Here is a 27702-nt window from a genome sequence, read left to right as displayed (position 1 = left end):
CTGCAAAATAGGGTCGGTTGACTCAGCCAACACTTGAAGTTTGTATGCCACCGCAATCAAACGCCTCCGCGGACGAGGCGACAATATCACAATTCCACATCTGCCACCGCGCGAGCAGCGGCCATCTCCGGCCACCTGCGCGCCATTATAGAGGCAGGCAGGAGCGGGTCAACCGAGCAGCGAGCACTCGGGAGCATGGCGCGGTCCTGGACCAAGTGGCTCGCGCTGGCGACGTCGGCCACCGCAGCGCAGGCGCTGGATCCTTCCACCTTTGGCACGCTGCTGAGCTGCGAGGGCTCGCGTTGCCTGTGGGCGGACCGCGACGGCGTCGCGGTGTCCTCGCACGCCATGGTGACGCAGTTCTTGCAGGACGAAGGCATGAACGCCGGTCCGAGCGAGTTCAGACGCCGCATGGAGGCGCACGTCGACTACCTGGAGCAGGTGGAGCAGCACGCGGCAGCGCGGGGCTGGGCCTTTTCGTACGCCATGGGCGTCAACTCTAGACACTTGTACCATGACGGCGATAGGAGGTTATCGCCCTCAGACTTTGTGGAGCAGGAACACCAAGCGGCACTGCGCCAACGGCAACGCCGACTGACGGAGCAGCGCCGGCTTGCCAACTCGACGCTCGATCTACGCGAGACGCTGGACTGGTGCTCGACGGACAACACGCACAACACCAGCATCTGCACGGACGTCAAGAGTCAGAACCAGTGCGGAAGCTGCTGGGCCTTTGCCGCAGCCGACAGCATCGAGACGGCGGTGGCAGTGAGTGCAGGGACAGCGCCGCAGTCGCTGTCGCCTCAGCAGTTCTTGGAGTGCAGCTCGAGGGAGATGACGGCCACGTTCGACTACTGCTGGGCTGAAGGTGGCGTGGATGGGTCTTCTTGGCTGCAGAGCAAGATGATCTGGGGCTCTAAGAACAACGGGTGCAACGGAGGCATGACCCACGCCGCCTTCGCCGATGCGTCTCAGCTGCACTGGTCCTTGTTGAGCCAGCTTGACCTGCCCTACAACGAGGAGGACACCTCGCAGGCATCTGCCGCTACGCTTGCAACAGCTTGCGACAACTCGTCAGCCGACGATGCTGCTGCGAGCATTTCTGGGTGGGAGCAGGTAGTGGGGACATCATGCGATATCAGCAGCGACCCGACCGAGCTGCTGAAGCTGGCGCTGCAGAAGCAACCTATCTCGGTAGCGATCAACTCTGGCGGCTCCTTCGACGCCTACAAGGGCGGCGTTTACACGTGCCCCAATGATGGAGAGTTCGCTTCCAGCGGAGATATTGACCACGCTCTGGTACTCGTCGGCTATGGATCAAGCGGTGGCACTGACTATTGGATTCTCAAGAACTCGTACGGCTCGTCATGGGGAGAGAAGGGCTTCGTGCGGTTGGCCATGGACTCGAAGATCAATTGTGGGCTAAGCGTGTTTCCTGTAATCCCAACTGGGGCTCTTGCTGGTGCAGCGCACACAGTGGTCGATGGCGGTGGTGCTGTCGAATTTGTCGGACTGTCGCCGGATAACTGGATCATCCTAGGCATCGCTGTCGCTGTTGCCACCGTCTTCTTCACCGTCATTGGTGTCATCTACGCCAGCCGCCAACGCAATGCCTTCAAGGAGATGCTGTAAATTATTTGAATCCCGCCGATGCCAAGATGAAGTTGTAAGTTTCTAATGAAATACAGTAAGCTCGATCGAGTTGATGGCAAGGACTTTGAAGTAGCCAACATCAAGTTTCATAGTGTACTGTCAATTTCACTCAGTCGACTGTGCAAATCTCAATATTCATCTTTCGGAGCTCGTCGAGTTCATCATCGATAGAGCGATTGAAGTGACGGCCAAATGAAGTCCGCAGCACGCATCCAGGATGAACGCTACGTCGACGTTCAAGCTGTAGAGGCCTACGAGCGTCACGCTGGCCAGGAATTCGAGGTGTCTGAGTTGGTGAAGGGCTCACCCTCCGCGGTTTTCGATGCATGGATTCGCGATGTCTGGCTTGCCGGTGGGGATCAAGTGCACGAAGGCGCCGGTCGCGGATACGTCGGTAGCGTACGACGTGTCCCCCTCGGCGTGGAGGAGGAAGTTGTATCGGCAGGGCTGCCAGAGGAACCAGCACAAGGACAGGAAGATTGCAATACCAAGATCCCGTCAATCTGCTATCGAGTACGCAAGCCTGGTCCGTTTCCTCTTGAAAGCCACCTCGCCATGGTGCGCTTCGTCGACGCAAGTGATGTGGCGGACAGGACGCCGAAGACCCTCGTGATCTGGACGGTGAAGACGGAGATGTCGAGGGCGTGCAACTGGCTGCACTGCGGCGGGCTCGTTCGTGTGATCTTCCGCATAGCGCTAAAAACGTTCTTACGGTCGCTAGCTAAGGAGGCGGCCAAAAGGTAACTTGGTCTCGCTGCATGGCCTCGAGAGCTTCGCGCCGCCCACGCTGGCCGTCTCGGTCGCGGCGTCGGGCTCCATTGGCCCCATCTACGCAATGTTATTGGCTAAATATCAGGAGAAAAATAAGTTCTCGTGTGTCAAGTTGAGCTGAAGAATGCGCCGCAGAAGTCACCTGGACCCCACTCGCTACGCGGACGTGCAGGCCTTTGAGGAATACCAGAGCCACAAAGGCCAGGAGCTGGTGGTGTCCGAGTGCGTTGTTGGGTCTCCGTCCGAGGTCTTCGACGCGTGGCTGGAGGAAATCTGGCTGGCCGGAGGCTCAGAGCTCCACGAGGGCGTAGGTCGGGGCTACGTGGGTCACGTGCGACTGGCCCCGCTAGTCATCCAGGAAGAGATTCTCTCAGTCGGACTGCCCGTTGACGAGGAAGTGGACAGCGACGGCGGTCGACCCAGTCTGGCTGCTGCCCGTCGAGACCGCTCCAAGATCCCGTCGATCTGCTACAAGATCCGCAACTTCGGGCTGCTCCCGCTGCAGAACCACCTCGCCTTCGTGCAGTTCGTCGACGTGGCGGCGTCGCCTGAGAGCACGCCGGCAACGCTAGTGATCTGGTCGCTCAAGACGGAGCCCACGACACTGGGATACCTGCTTTGCTGCGGCGGGTTGGTCAAGGCCGTCCTGCGTTCGGCGCTGCAGGGTTTCTTGAGTACTCTGGCCGCAAGCGCCGCTGCGAAGGCCCACAGACATCTGGAATAGGTAGCGAGAACTATCTTCGTAAAAGCTAGAGCGCCATCCCGGCTGGAAATACAAGTGAGTCCACTCGCCCTTCAGCATTGCTCTTCTGAGTGGCGTCCTTCTACGATTGGACAAAATGAGTATCATGACGCCATTTCATTCGTCAATATATTGTTGCTTCAACTTGCAGATTAACATCCAACCACAGCATTCACTTCCTAATTCCCTCCACCAGGCCATGGACCGCTACGTCGATGCCGCCGGCTTCGAGGCCTACGAGGAGAACGACGGCCAGGAGCTGGCGCTCTCGCAGCTGGTGAACGCGTCGGTGGACGAGGCGTACGACGCGTGGATGCGCATGGAGTGGGTGGACCGCGGCTCGACGCTCAAGCCCGGCGAGGGCCGCGGCCTCGTGGGTCACCGCCGGCTCGTCTCGCTCGGCGTCGAAGAGCAGATCGTGTCAGCGGGCCCACCTGATGGCTCTGACCGGATCCCAAGCGTGCGCTACAGCATCAAGAAGAGCGGCCCGCTGCTGCTGAGCGACCACGTCGGCTTCGTGCAGTTCCTGGCGGACAGCACGGTGGTCGCCCCCGCGCAGCCCAAGACGCTGATCCTGTGGAACTCCAAGCTCACGCCTTCCGCCGCCGGCAGAGTGCTGCTCTGTGGCGGGTCTATCTCGCGCATGGTGCTTCGTGCGGTGATGTCGCGATCGTTGCAGGAGATTGCGGCGTCTTTCCAGCAGAAGTAGGCGGCGGCGGACGCTAATGACAATGACAAGTATGAATTTTGAACACCGCATCGACACATGGGGGGATAGTTATTGATGTTTAGGCGTGCTAGCTTACCGACGGAGCTATTTACTTACTTACTTACTTACTGCTACTTTGAGCTCTACAGCGTCGGCGAAAACGGGCGTTCATAGATAATAGACGAAGGAAGCGCGTCCCGTCCTTAGTGCCAAATGGCGGGCACAGCCTTCTCGATGATGGAGTTCGACAGCGCTCGCACGTCCTGGTCGCGTGAGGCCTCGAACGCTCGCAGTCGGTTGAGACCGTCGTGCTGCAGCAGCGAGTTGCAGAACACCGTGAGCTTGTTCATGTCGCGGTGGTCCACCGACAAGTAGAAGCTCAGCACGTCGTGCAGCACGTTCAAGGCACGCTTTACTTCGAGGAGGTCCGGTGGGCTGTCGACCTTGCCCTTGGCCATCGCTGAGTTGTCGACCAGAGGTGACGAGGCTGCAGGCGACTGCGCTTGGGCGAGCACTTTCAGCTCTTCAACGCAATCAGCTGGGTGCTCCTGAAGCATTTTGAGGCGGTCGTCGCTCAGGTCGAGCGTGTTGTTCGAGAGTCGTCGTACAGTCGCCAGGGTCGGGTTCTTGCTGGTCTCGGCGGCTTGGGCCTCTTCGTTCGCCTTGACGGTGCCAGCGATCTCCTCCTCTAGCTTCCGCAGCAGGACTCGGCGACGCAGCATGTCTGCTCGCTGGATGTTGGCTTGCTTGAGCGCGTCGCTCTCGCTCTTGCGGCGCCGGGCGTTGCGCTCCCTACGCGCGACCTGCGCCGCCTCGATGATCATGTCGCGCGGCGACGAGATGCTGGCCGGGGGCGGCCGCATGTGCGAGTGGCGTCGCTGCAATGAGCAGTGCCCGAACCCGTCGTCGTCGCTGGAGCCGGACTCGATGTCCCAGGCGCCGAGCGACTTGTGCTTGCGCAGCTTGATGCGTGCGAGCAGCAGCTCGTGCGCCTGTTGGTTGTGCAGCTGCCGCTCCGAGGAGGCGTGCACGAGCGCCGCGTACTGCTTGTCGAGGTGCTTCTCGTACTCGGGCGCCACCACAAAGTAGGACAGCAGAGCCACGGCCACCACCACGACGCTCAGCACGAGCACCACCAATTGTGCTTCCGTGTAGCCGGCAGCGCCCGCCATGAGCGAGGACAGCTCGCGTTGCGTCATGCCAGCAGCGACGTAGCAGACGGCGGAGTGGTGATCGGCGGACAGCGCGCTCGTGGCCAATTGACAAGTGAGAGTGATCCCTTGCGCACGGCCGGCCTGCCTGCCTGTGATTGTCTTATTCGCCGCGGGTCGTTAGTTCCTGGCGCCACGGAGATCGCTTAATGCCGTGCCTTCCGCCGCGATTCCAGCGGGCTTGCCGCGCCTTTCCTCGCAGGTTCGTTTCTTTCTGTTTTCTGCCTGCCCGCGCTGTCGTTTGGCGACGGCGCTGCTCGATAGCCGACTTAAAGAGAGCGCGCGTGTGTCCGGGCGGGGCTGCTGGACGGAGGAGGTCACTGGCCAGCTCGGCGTTGTCAAGGCGTTGAGATCTCTGCCCGCGCTCAGAGGCGATCTGTTACCGTGAGTGAGTGCGCGGTGCGTGGCTAAAAGCAGATTGTTCTATGACTGTGTATGGGCTCGGAGCGGGAGAGTGGGAGGAGCTGGCTTTGGGTCACTGCGGCCGTTGCGGCAATAATGGGTCCGCAGCGGCCCAACGGCGCGATCTTATCGCGGCCGCCAGCCCCATGTCGAGGCCAAGCCCCGCAGCAGCATTTATAGCGGCGGAATACCGGAGCGGCAAAGACGCGGGCTGTGCACACACATTTCTTATTGTAAATGACGAGAAGAGCCCGGTAGCTTCAGGCCTCTAAAAGCAGAGTCATCCATCGCTGCGGCGCTTCTGCTGCAGGCTGCGGCCCTGAGGCGAGGCGCACGTCCGTGCTCGAGCCAAAGCGGCCACGAGGCCGGCCGCCGCCGCGTCTGAAATGCCACGCAAGAAACCACTTATGCGAAACCAGCCACCAGCGCCGATTCGCGCTACGCTCACTATGGTACCACATAGAACGAAACGCTTGGTGGCGCCGTTGCCGGGCCCGGCGCCTCCGAGTCCGAGGCTATGCCGCCCGGCGCGCCGCGAGTCTTCGTCTGGCTGGATCTTTCAGCGTCGTCTGGGGAGGGTATCGCCCGCGGCTGCGTTGAGCTGTCCGTGGACGAGGGCAGCAGCGAGACGACGAACTCGCCGGGCTCGGCGCGCCGCTGAAAGCCGCTTCCCACGACGTGCGGCTCGTAGTAGCTCCAGTGCTCGGGCGTGAGCACGAACGTGACGTCCTGGCTGGCCCCGGACGCCAGCGTCTCCAGCTTCTTGAACGCCTTGAGCAGCTTCGTCTCGGGCACCGACGCCCGACGGAACTTCTGCGCAACAAACAGCAGCACGACCTCCTTGCCCGGGCGAGAGCCGAGGTTCGTCACCGTGACGATGACCTCCAACGCGCCCGATGTGGCGTGCACCTGCGTCGCGTTGAGCCGAAGCGCCGAATACTCAAACTTGCTGTAGCTGAGACCGTGGCCGAACTCCCACTGCACCGGACACTCGTCGTACGGCTGGCATCGCGTGTTCACCCGGTGGAAGTACGGCAGTAGCTGCGTGCCGCGAGCTGGATAGGTAATGGGCAACCGCGCGGACGGGTTCACCTCGCCGAAAATCACGTCGGCGAGGGCTTGGCCACCTTGCTCGCAAGGTAACATGCTCAAGATGACAGCGTCGGCGTGGTCGTGGGCCCCCTCCAGCAAACGAGGACGACCTGAGATCAGCACGACAATCACCTTCGTAGAGTTGAGCCTTGTGAGCTCTTCGAGATACCACAACTGCCCAGCGGGTAGCGCCATACTGCCAAGCAAGTCGCCAGTTTTCTCGGCGTAGTTGCGCTCGCCCAGTACGACCAGAGTGTAGTCGCTCTTGGCAGCAAGCTGCATCCCGCGCTGGAAGTCTTGGGGGTTCACATTGCCATCTATGTCCACCACCTCAAGGTGCTCAACCTGCGCATGCCCATGGACGGCTTCCTTGAAAGTGGCACCGTTCGGGAAAAGGGTCGAGTCGCCGGATCCTTGCCAGAAGACGGACCACCCACCGCATTGAAAGCCTTTGTTGTCCGAGGCCGGGCCGGTGACAAACACGCTGGTAGTCTTGTCCAGGTCAATAGGTAGTGCACCATTGCGATTCTCAAGCAAGATCACGGACTCCTGCGCTAGCTTCAGAGCGTCCTGCTGGTCGGCTGAGCTGCCGACATCTTCGTCAGCATCCGTATCGTCCTGGCTGAAGTCTTCATAGTAGTTCGAGTCAAGCAGCCCGAGGTCTCGCTTGGTCTCCAGAATGCGTCGGACAGAGTCGTCGAGGCGGCTCTCAGTAATTAGCCCCTGCGCAACCAGCGACTCGATCGTATCTCCAAAAGCCTGCAAGTCCGGTGACATGTTCATGTCGAGAGACGTCTTTTGCAAAGTAACACGAACGGCATCCGCCACACTCGGCACTAAATGGTGCTCCGAGTACATGCGATCAACCTCGCTGTAGTCCGACACCAACAGACCTGTGAAATTCATATCGTGTCGCAGCAAGTCAACCAGTAGCTTTTTGCTGGCGATCACAGGGACTCCGTTCACCGACACGTAGCTCTCCATAGCGGTGCGTACACCAGCTTGGACTGCAGCAAGGAACGGCGGAGCGTAGTAATTGACAAGCTCCCAGTCACTAATGACGTTGTCCGCGCGATCCAATCCCTCGCGGACATTTGAGTAGCCAATAAAGTGCTTCATGCAAGCCGCCACCTTGCCCGAACTCTGCAGGCCTTTGATAAGTGCCGCCCCCATGACGGATGATACCAGTGGGTCTTCCCCAAACGTCTCGTACACGCGCGACCACTTTGGCTGCACTGCAATACCCAAAACAGGGCTAAAGATCCACGGGATGCCTGCACTCAGCGTGTCTTTCGCAGCCACAGCACCCATGCGGTACACCAGCTCGGGGTTGAACGAGGCGGCAGCACTGATGGGCTGGCCGAACAGTGTCGCCCCCTGCACGTACGTGGCGCCATGGATGGTGTCCACCCCGTAAAGCATGGGCACCGTAGCCCCCTCTTCCTTGTAGATCTGGTGGATCTGTTGTATCACCGATCTCCACTCGCTGGCGCTCCACCCAGTGCGTCCGCCGACGGGACCCCCTGCGAATGGGCTGTTGAGGATGGAGCCCACACCCGCGCGAGCATACCGAGCCACCACCTCGCGTCTCAGAGCCTTCTTCGGGTCTCGCTCGTCCCCGTCCATCATGGAATAGATATCCATCTGCGTCATTTGCGCCACCTTCTGGCGGATCGTCATGTTGGTCAGCAGGGCGTCGACATCCGCGCCATTAGAGTCGTTTGGGGCCTCTACCGGGCTCCTGAGGTCGGCGAACACGGCGGTGTCGGGGTCGTACACGAGTTCATGGCGAGCAGGAGCCGTAGCAGCCGCGAGAACAGCCTCCGATGCGCCACTGCACGCCCAGCCCAGCAGCGTCCAGGCCAGCGCCAACGTGCCTGTCTTTGAAATGCTGTCTCTCATTGGGGAGTTGGCGTTTTGCGCCGCTGAAGCCAAGACCACAACGCGTCGATATGAGACTGCCTCGAACAAAATGATACTAATCCACCATTTAGAGTTACAGTCAAACCTGTTTATATGAGGCCCTGTTGGTGACCATCTATCTACTACAATGACTCATATAAAATGGACTCAGTTAAAAAAATTATGTGGTGCACGTAAAGAAATCGTGCATAGTTCGCTGCCGCTTTGCCTTCACCGTAGTCTCTCGAACCAAAGCGGTAACGGTCTGTAAAGCTCTTCGTTCTCTGTCAGTCTGCTCTCCGCATTGCAGCAGAAATGCAGCCAGCTCTATGCAGTGTCTCAGAGCAATGGCAGGTTGAACTGCGGGTTCCTGTTCCTCCTCTTCCTCCTGCTCGTCCTGCGAAACTGCATCACTTCCTGCCGCTTCGTCCACTAGCACATCTGGCTCGTGCACAGGAACGTCTTCGTCCACTGCCAGATACTCACTAGCGCTAACAGCACCCTCCCACCTCGATAGCATCGCCGTTAACTCCTCCATCTCGTTGCTGGATACCTCCTCAATGTAATCCGTGTCAGCACGGGTTCTTCCTAGCATCTTTCCTCCCAAAATGCGAGTCTTGACCCAGAAATTTGTAATTGTCGTTGGCGTCACACCCGCCCAAGCATCAATGGAGAATTGGACAGCTTCCAGTACGTTGAGCTTGCGTGTAATGTTAGCTTCAAGTGCATCCAAACACCACTGCCCAAAATACTTTCGGTACCAAGCCTTGAACGACCCGATAATACCTGAATAAAAAAAACACCGTAATAGAGTTGGTTCGTTTAGGCTACACCACAATATAGATAAAATATTTACCTGCATCCAGCGGCTGTACGGCGGATGTCATGTTAGGAGGGAGGAAGTGAACAGTCACATGAGTCAGGTTTCGTAGGATCTTGTGGCATGAAGCATTGTCGACTAGAAGTAGGACCTTGCGATTGGCGGCCGCCATTCTCATGTTGAAGAGGTGCAGCCATTCGTCAAAAATGACGGATGTCATCCAGGCGTTCTTGGAGGACTTGTACAATATAGGTTTACCTTTAATCGCCGCTCCCTTTTTAAAGCACCTCGGGTTCTTGGCCGTACCGATGACTATTGGGTCCAGCTTGTCGGAGCCAGTCGCGTTGCAGCAGAAGGCCAAAGTCAAACGTTGCTTCTCCTTTTTCTTGCCCTTGCGAATAGTCGTAGCTAGCGTTCGATTAGGCTCTAAGCGATAGAAAAACGCCGTTTCGTCGAAGTTGAACACATTCTCGGGTGTAAACTGCGCCACCAACTCTTGTAGCTCTAGCCTCGCATCTCGCACTTCATCAGCTTCTACAGCGCCACCTTCGCCGTGTAGCGTATGGGAGCGGATCCCATTGCGCTTCTTAAAGCTTGGAAGCCAGCCGTTGCTGAGCCGGAGCTGCGTGGCATCGATGCCTAAGCGCTCCGCCAGCTCATGCGCCTTCAGCAGGAGCACGTCGTCCGCCATCGCCGTTTTAGCTTCGTTCTGAAAGAAAAATTCCCTCAGTTCCCGCTCGAACTGAGGGAATTTCACTCGCCGCCGCTTGGTCGCACTCAGGTCGACGTGGCTGAAGTAGGAAGAAGGCAGGTTGCGCAGTGGCACGGCTGGACCGGGCCTTGAAAGTTGCGTAGATCCACTCGGCGAGCATGGGGTTGTTCATGCCAGGATTCTGCTTGAGCTTTAGGTGCACTTGGAGCTTTTGTTCTAGCGTCAGTCAGGTGCGAGGAGACATGGCGAGCGAAGAAGGCTTGCGGTAGGCGTTGAGTGTTGAGCAGTGGTGCTTTGAAGAGTGTGTGGCCGTGAGCACTGTGAATCAAATAAACAGGTGAGACCTAATTTGGTCCAAAAAAATGTGACTCATATACCTTGTATGCATATAAACAGAGATCATACAAAAACTAAGTGAAATATTTGGTAGCGACAAAGCCTGCATCAAATAAACGGCATGGCTCAAATAGAGAGGATCATGTAAACAGGTTTGACTGTATCGAGATAATCGCGCTTGAAAATTGGCTGCTATTTTTCGTATCTAAGTGAAGTTTCGAGAAAGGGCCCAATTTGTGATTTGAAAACCTGAACTGTCACTAAAGCGAACGCTCCCTCAACACCTCACTCTCAAAGAAGATCTACACCACCGCCGACATGGAAGCCCACCGCTCGACCTCCAAGCTGCCATCGCAGACCTCCAGCGGCCCCGAGTCGTCGCCCGCCGGCACACAGGCTTCCGGCGCTCTCGCGCCACAGTCCGTTGGTGCCTCGGAGCCGCCCTCGTCCCCTCCCTGTCAACACCCCCCTCCTCCCGAGCAGCATACGCCGTACGCGCCCGATCAGCACGCTTCGGCAGCTTCTGGGCAGCAGCTTGCGCGCACCTCCGATCCGCAGCAGGAGGAGAGTGCCTCCGAGCTGCACGAATCACCGGCGTGCACGCCTTCTCGAACCGATCGGCAGCGTAACCAGAAATATCGACCCCGCGTGACCTCCCCGCACGTTGCGGCACATGCCGCCAGCGACGTCTCGTCTGAGAGCGAGAAGCCTGATGAAAGCAATGATGATGAAGATTGGAGCACGGCCGAGCCAGCTGAAGAGGATAGAGAGGTGACGGGGGACAGCGAGGGAATCGAAGACGATGAGCAAGCCGAGGAGGATATAAGTATCAATTTGATCGAGGTTGATATTCACCAGAAGGTGGCAGGCCTTATCAGAGCTGATAAGTGTGAGCGTCGCTGCCTTCAGGGAAAGGCTCAAGAGCTGCAGTCTCTGGTTAGTTCAAAAGTGTAGCAATGTACGTCGTCTAGCCCAGCTGATCAATCAATGTGATACTTATGTCCATGCTAATCCAAAATGATATCAATTGACAGCATGTGTCACTAATGTGAAACATCGCACGAAAGTGAAGTTTTAAGACTATTTCAATGCGAATTTGAAGAAACGAAGGGTATCATTGAATCCGCTGTACAATTTTACACCAGGGTAGCCAATAAAAAAAATCTTAATTTTGCTCTGGGACGGGAGATAATTTTTCGCGGGGTCATATCTTTGGCTAATCTAACTGTTAGAAAGTTGTGGAGGGCCTCAAAAGATAGCTAAGACGCCCCTCTTTCCAACGAGGTACCTAAATCCCAATTCGTACTTTGGTTGATTAGTATCTTTTTGTTCGACGCGGTCTCATATATCCCTTCTTGTTCACTGGCCCAGTGTACGCTCTGGATTGCATTTGAATTCCGAGCCGGGAGCACGCGGTACGAAGCGGGATCGCGCGCTCTTGTTCAAGCATCCGCTAAAGAACATATAACCGCGTGTAGGGAACCGTGTGTGGTACTTCACCACTAAGTCCACAATGTCGTTCGTCTCTCTCTCATTCCGTACGTCGATGTCGGTGGGATCATACGTCCGAACGGGCCGGGCAATAGGGATGGAGACTCTGGGTGGCTCATTGTAGGATTGCACACGAGCATGATACTTTTTGGCTACGTCAAGAAAGTGGGCTCTAACGAGCGGCACTTGCTGAGGAACGCACCGGATCAACTCTTTCTTGTCGTGATCGGTCGCATCCGAGTAGATCCAGCCGAGGTTGCGTTTACCCACCCGTTACCGAAATGCTGTCTCTGCTGCCTCGACAAAAGCCTTATCGATCTGCACAACGCATAGTACCCCGGGCTTCCGGCTTTCTGCCTTGAGATAGTGCCCCAAAAAGGATAAGGAGCACTGGTCTTTCACCCTATCGTGTAGCCGAAACTCATCTGACATTCCCAGCTTCTCAACGCAGAACATCCCAGGTTCATCGAGAAGATAGTTCCCAGTAGTGCCTCCATCAATGAGATACATCCCACAAATGCCATCCGGGATCCAGTCGTAGTCGTCGCTGAAAAAACCTTGACTTTTTCTGGCGGGGGGGGGGGGGGGGGGGAAATGATCGGGTCGTCGTCGTCCACGGGCGTCAAATAGACTAGACTACCTCTAGGGGATCAGACATACCCGGTTTGTACACCTCGATGGCCGATTTGACTGCCAAGTCACACTGCAACACATGGGCCCATATCTTCTCGAGGGCATACTGGGGGCGACGACCGCACTTGTTCGTGTAGCACATGTGGAGACGAACAAATGCATCTCGACGTGGTTTGCCGACTGCGGTTCCCAGGTCACGTTCGATACCTGGGTATTGTACGCCGCTCGCGTGTCTTCATTCCCGCACACGACCTCAAGGAGGTCGGCAAAACACACGCTGAACGGCCTACCCTCGTACTCCGCGAAGCGCTCGTCCGAAACTCTCTTCACATCCGTGCCGTGGGCGCGGTAGATACCTCCAAAGAACTCATCCAGAACGCTAGCGAGAGTGACCCTGTTGTCCGAGATGCGGATGATCGAGTACACCGCACTGAGGCTGACCCACGTAACGTTGCAGTCGAAGCGCAGATCGTTTACCTTGAACGCCCGCTCGAGCGTCCTCAGCTCAGCCTGAGTGACACGCGTTGACATGGTAGCTGGAAGTTCGTAAGTCCACAAAGTAGTCCACACCTTCTTCAACGTGGGCTTAACAAAATCTAAGCCCGCTTAAAATGCGCCTCGTCACTGATTTCCCGATGTGGAAGATGCCACAACGAGGTTCAGTTGTGGCATCTTCCACATCAGCCACAAAGAACGGGGGCGCGGTATCCCGGCCCGGAATTTTCCCTTCGCGGGGACGTTCTTATCGGTAAGCGCCACAACGGGGCAATTCCTCCAAGGGGGAATAATATAACAAGCAAAAAACAGGGGCCTCATTGGTGGAAAAGCCGGGACGCCACAGCCACCCGACGTAGAACCTGGGACCACGATGTTCAGACGTCACATTCGACATTCGACGAGATGCTGCGGAGATCTTTGCTCCCGTTGGCGCGCCGCGCCTTCCCGCGCTCTGCGGCCGCCGTCGCGCCGTCCTGCGCCGCCCCCAAGTTCTTCTCGCGCGCGCTGAGCGTGGCGGAGCAGAGCCAGCGCCACGTGATCGCCGCGCTGGTGGTCAACCAGCCTGGCTGCCTGGCCGAGATCGCCAACCTCTTCGCCGCCCGAGGTAAGGGTCGACACGCAAGGATCTTTAGGATCCAATCGCCCCAATGAAGGCGGCAGGTGCTGAACTGGGTGTCTGGTGTTTTGTTTGATGCAGGATACAACATTGACAGTCTCGTCGTGGGCCGTACGGAGGTGGAGGAGCTCTCCCGCATGACGGTGGTCGTGAACGGCACTGCTCAGAGCGTTGTCAACGTACGGATCATGGATATTTGAGCGCTAAAGAGGGGGAACAAGCTGCTGACCGTCGTTGTTACGGCTTTTTGTGGTGGTGCAGATGAAGAAGCAGCTGGAGGACGTCGTGTACGTGGCTGTGGTCAACATCTTGAGCAGTGGCAAGAACGCCGAGAAGAATTACGTCGAGCGCGACCTGATGCTGGCCAAGGTGTCTACTGCCGGTACGCTCAACGCTCCTTATATTGATGCCGTACCGCCGGAATCTTGTTCGTGGACCTGACGTTGGTTGTGTCTTACGTGCAGAGGCTGGATCTCGTGCCGAGGTGGTGGAGCTCGCCAACCTGTTTGACGCCAAGGTGATTGACGTGCGACCGCACCAGGTCATGGTGCAGCTGGCCGGTACCCCTGGCCGCATTGAGGCCTTCCTGGACCTGCTGAAGCCGCTGGGCATCACGGAGATCCACCGCAGCGGTGTCATTGCTATGGCACGCAGCACCAGTGTGACCGACAAGCTGGGCGACCTCTCGACGTTTGAGGGCGCTACCCGTACGCTTCTGGACGAAGCTGACGACGTAGAGGTTGACGTTTCGCGTCTTCCCCCTGGATAAGCGACCGCAGAGGTGTTGGTAGCGTCTGCGGTCTCGCGACCGCTTTTTCTTGTCAGTAGTTTGCATTTGGGACCGCGCGACGGCGTAGTACGTCGTCCATTCGGGGAGCGAGCGTATTATCGTACGTTGATCGTCTCAGGGGAGTTGAAACGAGTACTCGTAATAAAGTCAAATTGCAACCAGAACCACAGGAAATAGTGAGATGAGATGCACGCTCCACTATTGTGAATTCTGGCCAATATTGCCGATTCGGGTCGGTTTACCATATGGGTTGAAATCGCTGAATACAAATTTCAAGTCTTTTGGAATCGATCTTATTTCGTACTTTATTGCCTACATAGTAAACTCAAGTCAAATCAAAATCTCGGGCGGTTTGCAGGCGATTTGGCTCGGTCGATTCAATCAATCGAAAGTTCGACTAGAACGCGCAATACAATCGTGCAGCCGATATCCGATATGATACACCTGTAAGGTATGAGTTCCAGGTAGCACAATAAAATTTTCTTGTGTCTACTGTAGCCAACCAAGCAAGCGAAGTGTTGCTGGATCTGATTTCCAGGACAGCATTATCAGAAACCTGAAAAAGCATTGCTGCTTGAAAGTTGCTTCATGTAGCCTGCTTTACCAAGAAGTTCTTGACCAGAACAACGGGTACAATTCTGTCTGTGAGCATCTGCGTGGCAAGACGTTGAGAAGCCTGCAGCGGCGGAATTTGAGCCGCTGAGGAAGATCTCAAGATCAGCAACGTCTCCAAGCAGAAGTCTTCTCAATATACGGTACATGTAAATGAAGTCCTATAGTCACACGACGTTGTGTTGTTGGCCTCCTAGCTCCAATCTCCAAACTTTGAGCCAAAGTGCATGGCGTGATCCGAAGTGCATGTCGTGATCCGACGGTCTCCGGTTGTTCGAGTCCCAAGAGGATGTGTGCACTGCACGGTCTTGCTGCCCATCCGAAACACCATAAAAAAAAATAATTTTGTTCACGAATCCTAAACATACATTCCACGGTACCTCGTCCGTACAGTAATCAGTTCCTCCAATCGCAGCTGAGTTGCTGCTTGGGCATCACTTCTGAATCACTTCTATTGTATCCACAGACCGGGAGAATCGACGATCGACCGTTTGAGTCCATGTACCAGCGCTCGGACCCGCTCAACGAGACGCTGCCGCTGACGCGCGGGCTGCGCTCCCGCCAGACGCTGCCGGCCGCGGGGCGCTCGCGCCGCCTGCTGTCCTCGACGGGCCGGCGCTTCATCCGCTACGGCGTCGCGTGCCTCTTGTTCCTGGCCGTGGGGGACCTCATGGTCACGCTCCAGCGCTCGCTGCAGACCGAGAACCTCATCCGCACGGGCGAGCGCACGCCCGAGCCCACCGTCATGGAGGACTCGGCCGACGCGGAGACGCCCGATCTGCCCCGCGAGTCCTTTGCGGGCTTCTCGGACGAGATCCTGACGCTGGCGGGCAAGCCCAGCGACTACACCGCGCGGCTCTTCTCGGGCTACTTGCCGCTGAACAACGGGGGTCACGCCTTCTACTTCCTGGCCGAGTCGCAGAGCTCCACGCCCCAGACGGACCCCGTGCTGCTGTGGCTCAATGGAGGACCGGGATCCAGCTCGCTGTCCGGCTGCTTCTCGGAGAACGGGCCGCTGCTGGTCAATATGGACGGCAAAACGCTCCGTGCCAACAAGTTTGCATGGAACCAACGCGCCAATCTGCTGTGCATCGAGTCGCCGGTGGGCGTCGGATTTAGCTACAACTCCAGTGGGGTCTACGAAGCCGATGACCTCTCGCAGGCTCAGGATCTGTACGACGCCCTGCAGAAGTTCTTTGGGAGGTTCCCGTGGCTAAGAGAGAACGACTTTGTTGTGTCGGGGGAGAGTTACGGTGGAATTTATGTGCCGACTACGGCGCTGGCCATTGTCAATGGAAACGCAGCTACGACTGAGAAGGCGAAGCGCATTAACCTGAAGAAGTTCGTGGTGGGGAATGGCGTGAACGAGTATATGGGACTCTCGACTGTAATGTCTGCGTACTACCACGGACTCCTCAGCACAGATCAGTATCAGAAATACCGAGCTAGCTGTCCCGACCTCCACGAGTTTGAGAAGAGCACCCTTGTCGCTCCTGGCCTGGGTGACGCAAGCTCGGAGTGCACGACCGCCACCATGAACGTTTTTTCAACGCTGGTCTATGACCGCATCAATATGTACGACGTCTACAGCTCGTGTGCTGGCTCGCCTAAGGAGGATATTCAACGCCTGGTGAAGGAGATCTTAACGCCGTCGACTCCGGGCAAGCTGCCGCACCCGATTGGAAACACGATGGATTTGTGCCTGGACACGAAGCACCTCGAATCTTACTTCAATTTGGCTGAGGTTCGCGACGCGATGCATGCTAACCCAGCGCTAGCACACTGGAGCGGCGACGCGTTGACCACTGCAACTATGGAAACGCTAGGCTCCATCCTCGGTGTCGATCACCCCATGCTGCAGCACCCCCAGATGTTGAAGTACACGCCGACCCTGAACACTGAGGTGACGCCGTTATGGCGCGAATTGCTTAAAAGCGGAGTGAAAGGTGTGATCTATCACGGCGACGCAGACTTGGTCTGCAATGCTGTTGGCGGGCTGTGGGCAGTGGAGTCGCTGGGTCTTCCCCGCGTGGCGCCGCGGTCGGTCTGGACTTATGGTGAGAAAGACTCGAAGCAAACGGGTGGCTTTGTGGAGGCTTTCGAGGGAATTTCGTACGTGACTGTGAAGGGGGCAGGCCATCTCGTGCCTATGGACCAGCCTGAGAAGGCCAAGCAAATGCTTGAGTTGTTCGTGCTCAACGACTTGGAGTACTACTAAAAGTTGCGCGAGTTAGTGCTAATGTTCAAATGAAAGTCGGAATGCGTGAAATCATCAAAACTATCGGCAACAAGCTTCGTGCATCAAGCCTTTTTAAAAACAATCCTTTAGATGATGTCTCCGCCAAAAATGAATCGCAGAATCCGAAGGTACGTCGGCTTGAAATGGCGGGCTGGGCTCGACATAATGAGCGACATCGAGAGGCAGAATAATACCACCTCGCTGTGCTTCACGTAGCGCACGAGACCGCGGCGTTTCAAAAGTTGCCACACGATGTCGAGCGCGCGTGGGAAGCAGTACAGCATCAGCTCAAAGCGGCGCTTAGTGTGCTCAAAGAACAGCGCGCCACCCGTTGCAAGCTGATCAGTACACGCACACCCATTAGTTCAGCAGATGTGGACCGACGCAAGACGAGTTAGTGACTTACCCCGGCAGCTAGCGACGTCACGGCGAAATCTCGGTGGAAGGCATTGCGAGCAGTGCAAATAACCAGCTTCACCACGGTCTGAAAGGGCATCCCCAACAATGATCCGTAGGAGTCAGTATTCTTGTCACAAGCCAACTAACAGCAAACACAAACGGACCTGGTACGAAGTGAGGAATGCTGACGAGCAAAGTGCCGCGTAGGAGATACGCGCAGTTGTGGACACTGGGGCCCCTTGAAGGTGCTGGAAGCGGAAGAACATAGCAGGGAGGAAGTGCACAGGCAGATAAATCTGCATTGACCGTCCCAAGCCATTGATCCACTCCTTGATGGCGTGCGTCACACACGACTCCCTAATCCATTAATGGACACAGCAACGTTAGTCTCGTCGCTCGAGCCGACTTCCAGCTCCAAATGCGTACATGTGGTAGTGCGGTTGACACAAGCGAAATGGCAGTGGTTTTCCGTGCGCATCTAGCTGGCCCCGCATACGCTGGCGCACGGTGTACTCCAGACCGTGGTGGTTAACAGCGCCAATGCGGCAGATCCACTGGTAGTAGCCCTGGTAGGACCACACACAAAGTAGCAAAACACATTCAGTATCCCACCTACGTGCCCCGCCACGACGGTGAAATTGAAGAGGCAAGTTACCTTTGGCAACAAGCTCGGGTCCACGATAAACGCATACATAATGGCGGCATTGCTGGCGGCAAAAAGCATCTCCGACGAGTAACGCCACGTGGGTAAGACACCGATCGACATCAAATGGCGACACACCACGTCCAGCATGCGGACGAAAATGTACAGCGAGATGGTGTTGCGTCTTGAGGGCGAATCCAGCAGCAGAGCCGACCCAGAGACCGCCCCTGCGATTGCCAAGTTGACAGCGTCTCGCTGTCCACCTCGAGCAGCTCGAGTCACGAGCTCCGTGACCCGAAAGATCCCCACCAGGCTCCCGAAGAAAGCCCCGAAGCGGAGTGTGTCGCCTCTAAGCAGCAGTCTGGCAGCATCGGCATAGCCGTACTCGAGGCTGCTCCACTTCCTCGAGGCCAGGAGCACGGCAGTGAAGGCTTTAGCTCCGTAGGCCAACAGGAACGCTCTCGCCGCCGCTTGGCACGCCGCCTCGAGATCCTTCTTGACGCTGGCCCAGTCCATCGTCAGTTGCTGGAGGTCCTGGCGTCTGGCAGCGGCGTGGCGCTTGGCGTCGGCCATGGATTCGTCTGCATCGGCGTCGGGCCGTCGCCTGCCTCCGTCTGCTCCGGGGCGCGGCAGCAGCGGCTTGTGCGCCTTCTGCGTCTCGTTGTGCAGCTCCAGCGCCGCGGCCGTGAGCTCCTGCGGCTCGCGGCGCCGCTCCGACGTGAAGAAGGCCGAGTAGATGCGCTCCATCTCCGCCCGCGGTCCGCGGCCCGATGTGATCGCGTCGACTGGCGGCGAGTTGAAGCTCGGCAGAATTCACACGCATTATCTTCCTGGGAGTTTAGACCGGGTAGTCAATTTAATGTGAAATTCGCAGTTCGAAAGAACTGTCCTGTTTGATGTCAGATACCGGTATCGCCAGAATTATTTACTTGACTTTTGCATTGAAATCAAATACCGCAATTCGCATGTAGAGAGCTGCACCCTATGTCCACTCCGGTAATGTTGATCTGTATTCGTACTTAAAAGTATCATATACAAAATTCTTCATGTTGTATAAGTCACAACTGTAATATTGTGGTTATATCTTATTTGCCGGGTATTATAATTGGTCTGATTGGATAAAAATATGTAGATCGCTTCATATGATTGGAGGATGTAGGTGCATCTCATAAGCGGGTGCAGCTCTCAGCATGCGAATTGCGGTATCTTGGATTTTGTACACATTCGAATGACTTACTGTTGGTTTGGGCTGGGCTATCGACACTTCGTCGCTTCCTATCCCAGTATAAGTCGACCCGATACAACAGTAAGTCATTCGAATGTATACAAAAATGGCCCGTACGTTATTGAGGTACCTTTTGACTAGAGCATCGCGAAGGCTGGGATAGGACTGGTTAGCTCACCTTTGACCGCCATTGATAAACTCAATCCGCACGCTCCACGGGCATCTCGTGCGCCTGCTTCGCAGCTGCAAAATCTGCCCGACAATGTATCACCACTATGGTCACGACGTACAACCGATTTTAGAGCAAAATCAATAAAACGAATCTCAACTCGACGAATTCGCAAATGAACTGGACCAGCCTCCATCATTCTTGAGAAGTCTAAAACGCTCGGTCAATCGACATCACTTACTGTAAATTGACCTAAGACATGTTACCGGTTCATCACCGGCGTCGATTGGAGCGCCCGAATTAATCCTGTGTGGGCTGGGCTATCAGCACTCCGTCGCTTCCTATCCCAGTATAATTTGACCAATATCTTCTCATGCGAGCTTTTTGATTAGGGGTCCCATCTACTGCACAATCGACGAGTATCAGGCTTCTATAGGTTAGAGAATTAAGCTCAAATAGAAGGCCACTTTACCACTGCACAATTGACGAGTAAGCGCACCCGATGAAGTGGCTTTCATGATTCTAACCAATGTTATCATGTACCTATCTATCCCAGCCTTCGCGAAGCCCTAACCTAAGAAATCTAAGCATTTGTATGCGGATTAACTAGTGTTGGACACATAACTCAGGGGAGTCCCCTGAGGGGACAAAGAGTAAAGGCATAGGCCAGAAGGCCTTTAAATGGAGGTACAGACCATGATGTTCCTGACCCGAGCGGGGCCGGCTCGCTTAATGCCATTTTCGAATTTACTAAACCGGAGAACGGACATGAACTGGATGCTCGCATAACGACAAGAAGCAGCAGCAACCTGTGCTTGAGTCTTCAGGTACTCCCATGATTAATGGCGAAACTTGGCCTTAACTTTGTTTTAACTGGTTGTACTGCGCTGGGCGTGCTGGTGCTATAGGGGGTGATTCATATGCAAGAAGTAGCTAGATAAGGCCCAATCGGGCCACAGCTACGTGCAGCACGAATGTGTATAATTGCTGTGGTATCGACAACTCCTCTTACAGCGTCAAAGCTTAATGCTTGTCAGGGCATGATCGAAGCCTTCGCTGCTGGAAAAGGTCAAGACTCTGTATCACGATCTCAAGGACGCCCCGAAAGACAAAGTCACGCTGGAAGGGCCTACCAGCACGTGCGTAAAGGTGCCCGACTGCAAGATACTTCGAAGTAACCTACTCGCTGCGAACCTCGATCCTGTGCAGGCGCGTCGTGTGACCGAACTCAAAGAACGCAAGACTTTCTCAATATGTTCTAGTATTAACGTAAGCTCAGAGAAGAAATTTTATTATTGCGACTGGTGCGCCGCAAGTGAGGCGCGCCCAAGTCGCTTGTGATTTTATGTCATTTGGAAAATAAAGAAATCTAGTTGCCCCACATGGTTGTTGCTGTGATGATCATTTAACTACATCTCGGTTACGACAATTGAATGCGCATTGAACAGCTCGATATAACGTCGATTCCACTTGCGTCACCTGGTAAGCTTACTGCGAGGAAACCATGCTCACCCAAACGTTCTCACCCAAAGTGTACGGCCAGTGACTCCGATAAAGTCATCATTAAGTACGATTCGGATTAGGACTGGCTGCGAAAGCTCTCTAATAGATATTAATAACGCAAGACTGATTTATATCTTCGCGCCAAAAGCCACTAACCGAGAGGAGCACAAGTACTGCGTGGATTTCCTGTCGGGAACATGTCTGCACCTGGTCGAGTTAAAGTTTCCGTCATGCATTGTTATCACCTTACTACCAAGCGAAGGACCGACAAACCACCTAGGTGGGATATGTATTTGAGTGTGCTTAGTAACAAGTAAAATTTAATCATACGCGGGTAACTTGCTACGGTGGTCATTTTTATTTGAGTCGGGTCGGACCTTTGATCGTACCGTATTTCACTTTTACAGGGTTTAAGAATATGCTTACGCTTTCACTGTCTTCAATGTAGCTATGCCAGGAGATCAAGTTAGCGTTCATTTTAAATTTCGGAAAAGTACAAATTAACCTACTTACTTCGGTTCCTCTTTTGTGAGTTCTAGACCCGCGTCTTGTAATGGTGCGTATGCTCGCTTACTGCAGCTAGCACACAATACACCACAGCTACGGTAGACGCAACTAGTACACCACAATTAACCTTTCTTACGAACTGCGACCCCCCCCCCCCCCCGGGACCAACGGGCTTGACCCGGGGCCCGGGTAACCAATGTGAAATCTGAAGATACCGGATGGGACTGAAAATTACCGGTTTCGTACAGATTTGGAAAGTTTTTAGACCGTTCTAAAATCTAAACGTTTTTGTAGACCTTGCAAATCTCAGTGGAAAATGATTGACGACACAGAAATGACGTGTTACGGCAAAGAAACAATGAGGTGAGCAACGGGGCCACTCACCATGTAAAACTACAACACTCCTCGTTTTACGCATCGTTATCCAAGCCTAAACATGTACCCCTACCAGCGACTATCCATCCCTCGGCGTGCACATTTAGCACCGCCACGAATGCCCGCGACATAATGCAGCCACGCCCTACATCAAGCGCGAGTTGCGGCTGAATGGGCTGTCATCACTGAATCCGCTGCCTCCACCTGGCAGTCCCCTTGACGCCGCGTTGTAGCGACTCCGATTGCTATTCTCGTTTTCACTTGTTGCTAGCCCATCCAGAGATAGTGCGTGCAGTCTGCACAGCGTACACGGAGAGCCTTGGCAGCTAATCTGATGCAGGCGGCACCAATCACTGTTCAACCCCACTGCAAACTTATCGCAGAACTCGTGACGACACCGTCGCGCCAGCACGTGGTTCATGCAGCCGCTGCTGTCTCGTTCGGCCGTGTACATGCAGCCTTCGTAGGCACACTGCCGCCGAAACGCATGGAAGTCACAGAAGCACTGGTGGTTCACGAGATTTTCACATCCTGGCTGCCAACAAAACGTCGCCTTAGAGTGCGCCAAGCACAACAGAGCACCACCACCACCCGCGATCTGCGAACATCCAGGAAAGCGACACGCTATAGTTGGTTGAGGAAAGTCAGATTGCTCCGCCCGAGGAAGGTAGTTTCTCGTCGAACCGCTTGGCCTAACTTCTGGTTGCGGTTTTCCTGTAGGAAGACTCTCCTGCTGGCGATAGTGACGCTTGCACAAGTTCCGTTTCTGAGCCTGCTTATCACACCCGTCAACTTTGCAGTAATATTTCCTCGCCTTGGCCGACGAAGAGGGGCTTGCTTGCTTGGCTTCTACCGCAGCGGCAGCGACCGCCGCCGCTTCCGCCAGCTCCTGTTCACGCCGCAGTTGTTGTGCCTGCGAGTCCAGCTTCAAGTTATCCACTGACAATGATCCCGTCTTGAAGGCCCGAAGGTGCAGTGCACACAGCCCGCCGCGGACACCATCTTGCTTGCAGTTGCTCACACGGCACAACGATACTTTTTCTTCAGCTTGGCCGATACCAGTGCTCGAGCTATTGAATGGATATCCAGACGAACTGGCCGAGTCATCATTTATAGCGATCACAAGAGGGGAAAACAGTCTCTGGCAGGCCTCGCAGTAATCACGCCCGTAGCTTTCTCGATCGCACATTGGATTCGTGCATTTCGTGTGACCGGAATTTGTCAGTGGGGGTGCGCTCGTTGAAGCGAGAGAAGCAACAGTTTGTGGTTTTCGGTTTCGGCTGAACAAACCCTGCTTCGTTTCATTTTCCAAGTCAGTGGAGAAAATGCCACTAGCTCCTTCAGAAGAAAATGGGTCATCATACCGTCCTTGACTCGTCATCAGGTTTTGGCTCTCCTTAGTGTGCTCAACACACAATCCCGCAGCGTACGACAGATTCCCGCAACCAGGAGTTTCACAGCGTGTCCGCTCAACATCTCGAATGTCACTCCCACCGCGACGCTCTCCTGTTTCTAGTTGACTTGAATCGACATTCTCCTTCGATGACGCTTCATCCGAGGCAGCATTTGCCGGCATCGACCCATCCTTTCGCAAATGGTGCTTCTCGTAATAGTGCACAGTGCACAGTCGATCTCGCTGCGAGTTTTTGGTGCAGTTTTCGTGCGTGCATCGCCGAATGTCCTTTTGCATCCTGCTGAGAATTTCTTCGTAGCTTTCTGACGCATCGGGTCTGTTGGCCAGTTCTTGGGCTTCCTTGATGATCAAATTGCCATGGGTTCGGCACAAATGGTGTCGCTGAGAGTGCTTATTGCAGTCGGGGTAGCTGCACATGGTGTAAGCACTATTGAGCCGGCGCTTGTTGATGTGAGCCGGCAGGCGTCCGGTGGCCATCAGTAATTTCTCGTGTCCGCGGCAATACCCGCGGCCTTGGTCATTCTTAAAGCAGCCAGACATTTTGCACACCAGCACATTTTGCGTGCGAGCATCCAAGATCGCCTGCAGCGGTTGCTTGCCCAACTCCATGTGCTTCGCACACATTGCAGCTCGCTCCATGGCCTTATCTCGGCAACCAGGGAAGCCACAGGGGGCAACGATCACGTGGCGATTGCAGAAATTGCCGTACGACTGTGAAACTCGAGCTCGGTTCGGGCAGTCGTAGAACTGGCATCGCTCGTTCCTGTCCTTGGGGAGTTTTTCGGTCGTCAGGTCGGGCTCGACGCACGACTCATTGAACGGCATGTACGCGGCGTCCACCAACGACATGGTCTCTGGCTCAGCAGAAGCACGCATTGTCCTCGTTGGTGCCTTGCTGGCCGCAGAGCTCTGAGCCGTCGACCCTGTCGCCCGCGCTGCCGACTGAAACCCAGCGGTATCCACCTCTGCTCCGCCTGTGGACCCCGTCATGCCGTCGTGGAAAGACTGGACGTCGAAGCTGGCCATACTCATCTCCGACGCCGCTTCCGACGGCGCTCCCCCCAGCGCCGGCGCTGCGTCGCCCCCGCTGCGGACCGAGTTGGTGTCCAGAATATCGCTAAACTCGCTTAAGTCCAAGCTGCCGCCGTGCCGACGCTGCTTTCCTGCGCTTGACGACGAAGGGTTGACGCCCGTTGGCGGTTGCCAATAGCGTCCGGAGATTTGCTGGTGGTACGCCGGGGGCTGCTGTGGCTGGCCGTAGCTGCGAAAAGAAGGCTCCATGGGCGCGGGGTACTGCAAAAAGCTCGACTGCTGCTGGTAGCCCCCCGACGGCGTCGTGAATGGGTTCACAAGCGATCGGCGGGCTGCCCCACCACCGCCCGACGACCCGCCCTGTCGAGGCTGCTGCTGCTGCTGTGACTGCATCTTTGGTGGCAGCTGGCGCGAACGGGGCAAGCCACAAGTCTGCAACTGGCCGAGAGCGCGAGTGGGCGGAGCTACTGCGAGCGTTGGGTGGAGACGGTGGACGCGCTGATCTTGGTGTAGGTATCGTCCGCTGTTCTTCTCGCTGGTCTCCGGGTATTGGACAAAAACCGGAGGGAAAAGCTCGCCGTGGTTTCAACTTGGAACGTGTGACCGGCGGCGAAAAGAAGCTGCACCAGCGCTCGGAAGTCAATCGGCTGACGCTCAAAGCGATCGCGTTGCGGCTTGCCAGTTTGAGGCGCTACATGAAGTGCTAGTTGTGCAATAGAGCTTCGGTTCGGCAGCGCGTGGCGCCGACGGCCGATTTAAACCCGAGCCAAAGCCAAGCGGAGACCGAGGCAAGTGAGCACACCTGGCATTGCCGATACCACGCGCAAGACACGAAAGAAATATCGAAGCCATCTGGATCGGCCCGGAGAGCGTAGGGTCGGTGGCGGGACGGTGCCCTGTCTCTCCTGCTCTTTCCTCCTGCGCTTGCTGCTTCACGTCAAGAAATCGCTATGGTATGCGAACCCATGGTGCAGTCGACGATGCAAGCATGGCCCGCGGCGCCCCAAAGTGAGGCTTCAACGTGGCGGGCATCACCGCTGACTACGCCTGCGACTTTAGTAAACACCAGCTGGCGGCTTCCGCCACACAACCGCCAACTGGTTTGGAACATAGCCGGGCGAGATGCGTCAAGCTCGCGACCCCGCTCAAGTAAACTTCAACTGCGTCATTTGTATGCTGCAACGTGGCACGAAGTCTAGGTATGAACCTAAGCGGGGTAAGAGCGGAAACCATACTTTTTCGGAAGTACAAAACCTTGTTGTACCGTGTAAAGCAAGGCAAGTCGCGGCGAGATGGCAATGTGGATGCAGTACATTCTTTTCTGTCCAAGCGGTGGCAAGCCACACACACCTGGATCACCGGTACTATGATGCAACCGTTGCTTCGGCCCACTAAACCGCGATTCTTCGGCCAGATTTAAGGCCAGTCGGCAGCTGGACGCGCATCAGAGCCATTGGACATTGGCCCACGCTGGATTGCAGCGCTTCAAATGAGTCGTTCGTCGTATTTTCACGTACGTTGAAAGCAGAGCAGTCGGGGTTTTACTATTCTGTAGCATGAGTACACAGACTCGCGCGACAACATACAAATACCGCTACGTGTACCGGTGAATATTCAGTATACCATAAATTTCAAGGTGACGACGACTGCATTTCTATCGTAAAAATCCCGTTAGTATTAGCCACAGAGCCACAGATTCACGATGTTGGTGTTCCGCGCATCGCACCGCGCAGCGCGGCTCGCTGAGGCGCTGTCTCCTGCTCTCCGGTCGCTTCACACGGCCTCCCGTATTGCCAGTCGTCCCGCCAACGTAGCCACGCTCCAGCGGTTCTCGCTCGAGATTAACAGCCGCCGCAGCGCTGGATTCAGTGGACCGTTCACTGTCCGCCACTTCAGTTCATCCCAGACCGATGAAGACGCGCGTGAGGAGAACAAGGACAAGGTGGAGCTGAATGCTACGAACCTGGAAGGTGCACAGGTCTACCAGGCGCCTATGTCGCGTGCTGTGCGCCTCATGAAGGCGGTGTCCGTCACCAGCTGCACCCTCACCTCGATCGGCATGCCGGTGCTCTGTGTGCTGAGCGAGCAGGACACGTCCACGATCGGCAAGGTAAGCGCACATCGACAGGGGCGTAGATAAAGCACTGGTGTCGATGGTAACTTGTACTGATGCAATTCGTTCTCTGTTCGTTTAGTGGGCTATGTGCGGCACCATCATGCTGTTCGGCTTGGGCACGACGTCGCTGTTCCACTATCTGTTCAAGCCGTACGTGATGCAAATGTGGCTGACCGACTCGTCGACGGCGCCTGCTGTCGGGGATGCTGACCCCACGGTGACAGTGGAGACCGTGACGCTGTTCGCTCAGCTGCAGAAGAGCTCGTTCCGGCTATCCGACGTGTCACCTCCTACCCAGGCGATGCACCCCATGGTGTCGTTCCAGGCCCGTGACCGCCACTATTTCATTCACCCGGAGGCCTTCGAGGACCAGAACCTACTGAACAAGCTCGTTGGAGCTGGAAAGCGCAAGTGAAACTAGAGGTGCGAGCGATCTCAACCTGTGCAGGGCGAAAACGCGATATAGAGCTATCGAGTTAAGAGGGTGCTTTCAGCTTGATACCTACGCTGTTATTGCTTGTGAATTTCTTACGACGATGATACCATTCCACGGGCGCGTTATTACCACCCACCTCTCTCAACATCTTCAATGTAGTCGTAGCTGTTCAACGCATCTTCACTGTCAACCCGGGTATCGTTTCGAAGGGTGCTAGGTGGCTCGATCTCTGCCGCCGACGTGGCTGCTCCGTCTTCGCTTTCATCTTCTTTATCCGAGAGCTCTGGCATGGACTCCATTTCCTCGGAAATCTCGCTGTAGGGACCAAACAGCATAGAAAACCATGAACGCCATGAAGCATACTTGGAACAGTACTCGTGGTTGCTCCTTACCTGGCAATTTCTTCCTCTTCTTCGAAGTCGCTGCTTCCATATCCATCGTCATCTTCATCATCATCTTCGCTCTTATTACCTTGAGGCTCAGCGTCTGCGTCATCGTTATCCTCATCCGCTTTGCCGGGGCCCCCACTACTCACCAAACTATCCTGCTCTTGGAGCTCCATTTGCAGCGACTTTTTCAATTGCTGGAGAGTGCCTGTGTCGTCTTCCGCCTCCATGGCTTGCAACGCTGCATCTAGCTTCCTCAACCGTTCGG

General features: G+C 55.7%; 10 protein-coding genes across 10 annotated transcripts; 4 read left to right on the top strand and 6 right to left on the bottom strand.

The window, feature by feature from the left end:
- Window positions 1–1108: 1108 nt before the first annotated feature.
- Window positions 1109–5808, bottom strand: PHYSODRAFT_353499 (hypothetical protein). The gene has a single exon (XM_009517241.1). It carries the CDS (start codon window positions 5072–5074, stop codon window positions 4079–4081), a length of 996 nt encoding a protein of 331 aa, XP_009515536.1. The 5' UTR covers window positions 5075–5808; the 3' UTR covers window positions 1109–4078.
- A 127-nt stretch (window positions 5809–5935) lies between these two features.
- On the bottom strand, window positions 5936–8206 carry PHYSODRAFT_551977 (family 3 putative glycosyl hydrolase; the record flags this gene model as incomplete). The annotated part of the gene is made up of 1 exon (XM_009517240.1): window positions 5936–8206. One exon carries the CDS (start codon window positions 8204–8206, stop codon window positions 5936–5938), a length of 2271 nt encoding a protein of 756 aa, XP_009515535.1.
- Window positions 8207–9110: 904 nt separating this feature from the next.
- Window positions 9111–9921, bottom strand: PHYSODRAFT_383895 (hypothetical protein; the record flags this gene model as incomplete). Its single annotated transcript, XM_009517239.1, has 2 exons — window positions 9111–9268; window positions 9339–9921. Coding segments are annotated over 2 exons (741 nt in total), but the record flags the coding sequence as incomplete, so codon positions are not given.
- A 747-nt stretch (window positions 9922–10668) lies between these two features.
- Window positions 10669–11304, top strand: PHYSODRAFT_248460 (hypothetical protein; the record flags this gene model as incomplete). The annotated part of the gene is made up of 1 exon (XM_009517238.1): window positions 10669–11304. The coding sequence occupies one exon, from the start codon at window positions 10669–10671 to the stop codon at window positions 11302–11304; it is 636 nt and encodes a 211-aa protein (XP_009515533.1).
- Window positions 11305–12472: 1168 nt separating this feature from the next.
- Window positions 12473–13005, bottom strand: PHYSODRAFT_321927 (hypothetical protein; the record flags this gene model as incomplete). Its single annotated transcript, XM_009517237.1, has 2 exons — window positions 12473–12598; window positions 12682–13005. 2 exons carry the CDS (start codon window positions 13003–13005, stop codon window positions 12473–12475), a joined length of 450 nt encoding a protein of 149 aa, XP_009515532.1.
- Window positions 13006–13369: 364 nt separating this feature from the next.
- PHYSODRAFT_343770 (hypothetical protein) lies at window positions 13370–14538 on the top strand. Its single transcript, XM_009517236.1, has 4 exons — window positions 13370–13576; window positions 13670–13767; window positions 13850–13970; window positions 14053–14538. Exons 1-4 carry the CDS (start codon window positions 13375–13377, stop codon window positions 14355–14357), a joined length of 726 nt encoding a protein of 241 aa, XP_009515531.1. The 5' UTR covers window positions 13370–13374; the 3' UTR covers window positions 14358–14538.
- Window positions 14539–15489: 951 nt separating this feature from the next.
- Window positions 15490–17208, top strand: PHYSODRAFT_343769 (hypothetical protein; the record flags this gene model as incomplete). Its single annotated transcript, XM_009517235.1, has 1 exon — window positions 15490–17208. The coding sequence occupies one exon, from the start codon at window positions 15490–15492 to the stop codon at window positions 17206–17208; it is 1719 nt and encodes a 572-aa protein (XP_009515530.1).
- An 803-nt stretch (window positions 17209–18011) lies between these two features.
- On the bottom strand, window positions 18012–24889 carry PHYSODRAFT_466946 (hypothetical protein; the record flags this gene model as incomplete). The annotated part of the gene is made up of 4 exons (XM_009517234.1): window positions 18012–18194; window positions 18410–19056; window positions 22312–22975; window positions 23309–24889. The coding sequence occupies 4 exons, from the start codon at window positions 24887–24889 to the stop codon at window positions 18012–18014; spliced, it is 3075 nt and encodes a 1024-aa protein (XP_009515529.1).
- A 1843-nt stretch (window positions 24890–26732) lies between these two features.
- On the top strand, window positions 26733–27181 carry PHYSODRAFT_353497 (hypothetical protein). Its single transcript, XM_009517233.1, has one exon. The coding sequence runs from the start codon at window positions 26770–26772 to the stop codon at window positions 27025–27027; it is 258 nt and encodes an 85-aa protein (XP_009515528.1). The 5' UTR covers window positions 26733–26769; the 3' UTR covers window positions 27028–27181.
- On the bottom strand, window positions 27174–27694 carry PHYSODRAFT_475040 (hypothetical protein; the record flags this gene model as incomplete). The annotated part of the gene is made up of 2 exons (XM_009517232.1): window positions 27174–27363; window positions 27441–27694. Coding segments are annotated over 2 exons (444 nt in total), but the record flags the coding sequence as incomplete, so codon positions are not given.
- Between the last annotated feature and the right edge of the window lie 8 nt (window positions 27695–27702).

The sequence above is a fragment of the Phytophthora sojae genome (assembly GCF_000149755.1).
Source record: "Phytophthora sojae unplaced genomic scaffold PHYSOscaffold_1, whole genome shotgun sequence".
Lineage (NCBI taxonomy): Eukaryota > Oomycota > Peronosporomycetes > Peronosporales > Peronosporaceae > Phytophthora > Phytophthora sojae.
This window is presented reverse-complemented; position numbering and strand designations above follow the sequence as displayed.